Below are 3,017 nucleotides of genomic sequence, written 5' to 3'. Positions count from 1 at the left end.
TGTTCAGAAACAGCCTTCTGAGTTTGAGCAGAGTAAAGTTGGTGGGGGGAACCTTCTTCCTGTGGGGGCAGAGGTAACAGCAATGGGTGTTTCCAACAGAAACTAGGAGCTGTGAGTTAAACTCTCACTGTCCTATAGGATGAATTTCTAAACTTTTTTCCTATACTGTCTGGGAGTGTGGTCCAGAATGTGTAGTACTGAGCAGAGTCCTCTGTCCTAGCTGCTTCTACTGCCAAGATACCCACTCTCATACTCCCTAGCATGAAACTCTTTCAAACATTCCTCTTGGTTACTTTTCTATAGAGATTCGCCCCATTCTGAGATACACAGCCATCTTGGGAATGCCCTTCAGGGCGGGCCCAGGGGCCTTCACTGAGTCTCTGCTACTTTTTCTCTTCCTTGGCATGACTGCAGTTTTCAGCTATGCCTATCAGCAGCAATTACATGCTCTCCTTTCCAAGTGAAGGCACCCACAGTAATAGCAAAGTGGAGACAGGCTCCACCCCAATATAATCCTAAACTTCTAGTTTACCTTCCAGCTTGGAGCATGGGCAGAGAAGGGCAGCCACCAGTAGTGATTTCAATGTGATCTTCTCACACATCTCTTCATAGAGACATATGAATAACAACAGCAGCATTAGCAGCAAAAACTTTGGTATTTGATAGTATCTCACCCTATGTGAGAATTCAGGTGAATTTTGCCTATCTTATAATCTCAAATGATAACAATAATAATAGTTAGGAGTAGGTGCTTTTGAAGAACTTTATATTTAATCTCACATTTAATCCTAAAAACACTAAGTGGTACTGTTATTACCTGCATTTTATACATAAGGAAATCAAGGCAAAGGGCCTTATGTATCTTATAAAAAGTCATATTGTTAATTAATGGTAGAACTGGGATTTGAACCTAGTCTGATACAGGAGCCACATGTTTAGCACTTGATCTCTGGTGCCCACTTATTCCCTAGGCATCAGTTTTCAGAACTACCCATGTTTTACCAAACATGGCTTCATTTTTCTCAATCCTGAGCATTTGAACACATTCTTAGTGCAAATTAAATATCTGTCAGAAACATGTTTCTAAGAGCAATCACACATTTTCTTAAAATTTTATCAAATTCACTCTACGTAGTATCATTATTGACCCTCACTAACTTACAATTTGAGAATCCATTGGATTAATTATATTTATGTATTTTGCCTGCATATCCATGTTCTTCAATGGACAACACTAAGCTCAGGGACCATATCTTAATCATCTTTTTGTTTTCAATGGCAGTCACAAAACTTAGGTCATAATAGAGAGCAAAAATATTTCCTGAATAACAGTGATATGAAACAAGAATCAATGCAACGAGAAAATTCCTTGAAAGATCATAGACCTTTGACTCCCATGCCTTTTTATATTATTTCTAGGGAAACACCTTTGTAAATGGCCTTGGGGAACCACAGCACGATCACAGAGTTCATCCTCCTCGGACTGTCTGCCAACTCCCACGTCCAGGCTGTGCTCTTTGTTTTGTTCCTGGGGATTTACCTCTTGACCATAATGGGAAACTTGATTATGATGCTGGTGATCAGGGCTGATTCCCACCTCCACACACCCATGTACTTCTTCCTGAGTCACCTTGCTTTTGTTGATCTCTGTTTCTCTTCGGTCACTGTGCCCAAGATGCTGGAGAATCTTCAATCTCAGAAGAAAACTATCTCAGTAGAGGGCTGCCTGGCTCAGGTCTTCTTTGTGTTTTTTGCTGCAGGAACTGAAGCCTGTCTGCTCTCAGTGATGGCCTATGACCGCTATGCCGCCATCTGCCACCCACTGCTCTATGGGCAGATTATGAGTAAATCACTGTATATGCAGCTTGTGTGGGGCTCGTGGGGACTGGGCTTTCTGGACGCACTCATCAATATCTTCCTAACTATGAATATGGTCTTCTGTGAGGCCAAAATCATTTCCCACTACAGCTGTGAGATGCCCTCTCTCCTCTCTCTGTCTTGCTCTGATATCTCCAGAAACCTCATTGCCTTGCTCTGCTCTACTATCTTGCATGGGCTGGGAACTTTCCTTCTGGTATTCTTATCCTACGCCCGTATTATCGCCACCATCCTGAGCATCAGCTCTACCTCAGGCAGAAGCAAGACCTTCTCCACCTGTTCTTCCCACCTCACTGCGGTGACACTTTACTATGGTTCAGGTTTGCTTCGCCATCTCATGCCAAACTCAGGTTCCCCCATGGAGTTGATCTTCTCTGTGCAATATACTGTGATTACTCCTATGCTGAACCCCCTCATTTACAGCCTGAAAAACAAGGAGATGAAGGCGGCTTTGAAAAGAACTTTGGAAAAGTATCTGCAACACATCAGATACTAAAATAAAAAGAGTATGGTGGAGAAATGGAATAAATCTGCATATAAAAGGACATTAGGTGAGTTTACGGTAGTAAAGAGTATTCCTGATCACTTACAGTTTCAGATGCTGCAACCTAAATTAGAAGTGCGTGAGAGAATGAGATAAAATTATTATAGGAATGATAGTTGACTTTGATTCCTTCCAAAGGCAAAGCAAATTATTAAATAATCACCATAATCTAGAAAGTTTTGTCCTGAACATATTGATTCATTTTCTCATTCTAAAACATTCGCTTTAGGCTTCCCATTTGGTAAAATTATTTTTTAAATTATAAATTTATCATTATTTTTATTGATTTGGGGGAGTATACTAAAAATCATACATTTGATAAGAATGTAGAGTCACGGATCTGCAAGAGAGAAAAGTCATAGATAAGGGTAGATAGAAAGATTGTACTAGCATTTAGATTTAGTTTAATAAGGCAAGAAAAACATTGAAGAGCATAAAAGTGAAAAAAATATAAAACTGTTTTTAACTTGTAGATGATACTGTTGAGTGTGTATAAAATCCAAAGAAATTTATAAATTATTGGAACTACTTAGTGAATTTACCAAAGTCAATGAATTCAAAAGCAATATACAAAAAGCATTTGAGGAGGGAATTC

The 3,017-nt window shown here is 39.6% G+C and overlaps 1 protein-coding gene across 1 annotated transcript; it reads left to right on the top strand.

Annotated features, from left to right (window-relative positions):
* Nucleotides 1-1,435: 1,435 nt before the first annotated feature.
* LOC120618585 (olfactory receptor 8S1) lies at nt 1,436-2,374 on the top strand. The gene has a single exon (XM_039882854.1). It carries the CDS (start codon nt 1,436-1,438, stop codon nt 2,372-2,374), a length of 939 nt encoding a protein of 312 aa, XP_039738788.1.
* Nucleotides 2,375-3,017: the final 643 nt, after the last annotated feature.

This window comes from Pteropus medius, unplaced genomic scaffold (assembly GCF_902729225.1).
Source record: "Pteropus medius unplaced genomic scaffold, Ma_sr-lr_union100, whole genome shotgun sequence".
Taxonomy (NCBI): domain Eukaryota; kingdom Metazoa; phylum Chordata; class Mammalia; order Chiroptera; family Pteropodidae; genus Pteropus; species Pteropus medius.
This window is presented reverse-complemented; position numbering and strand designations above follow the sequence as displayed.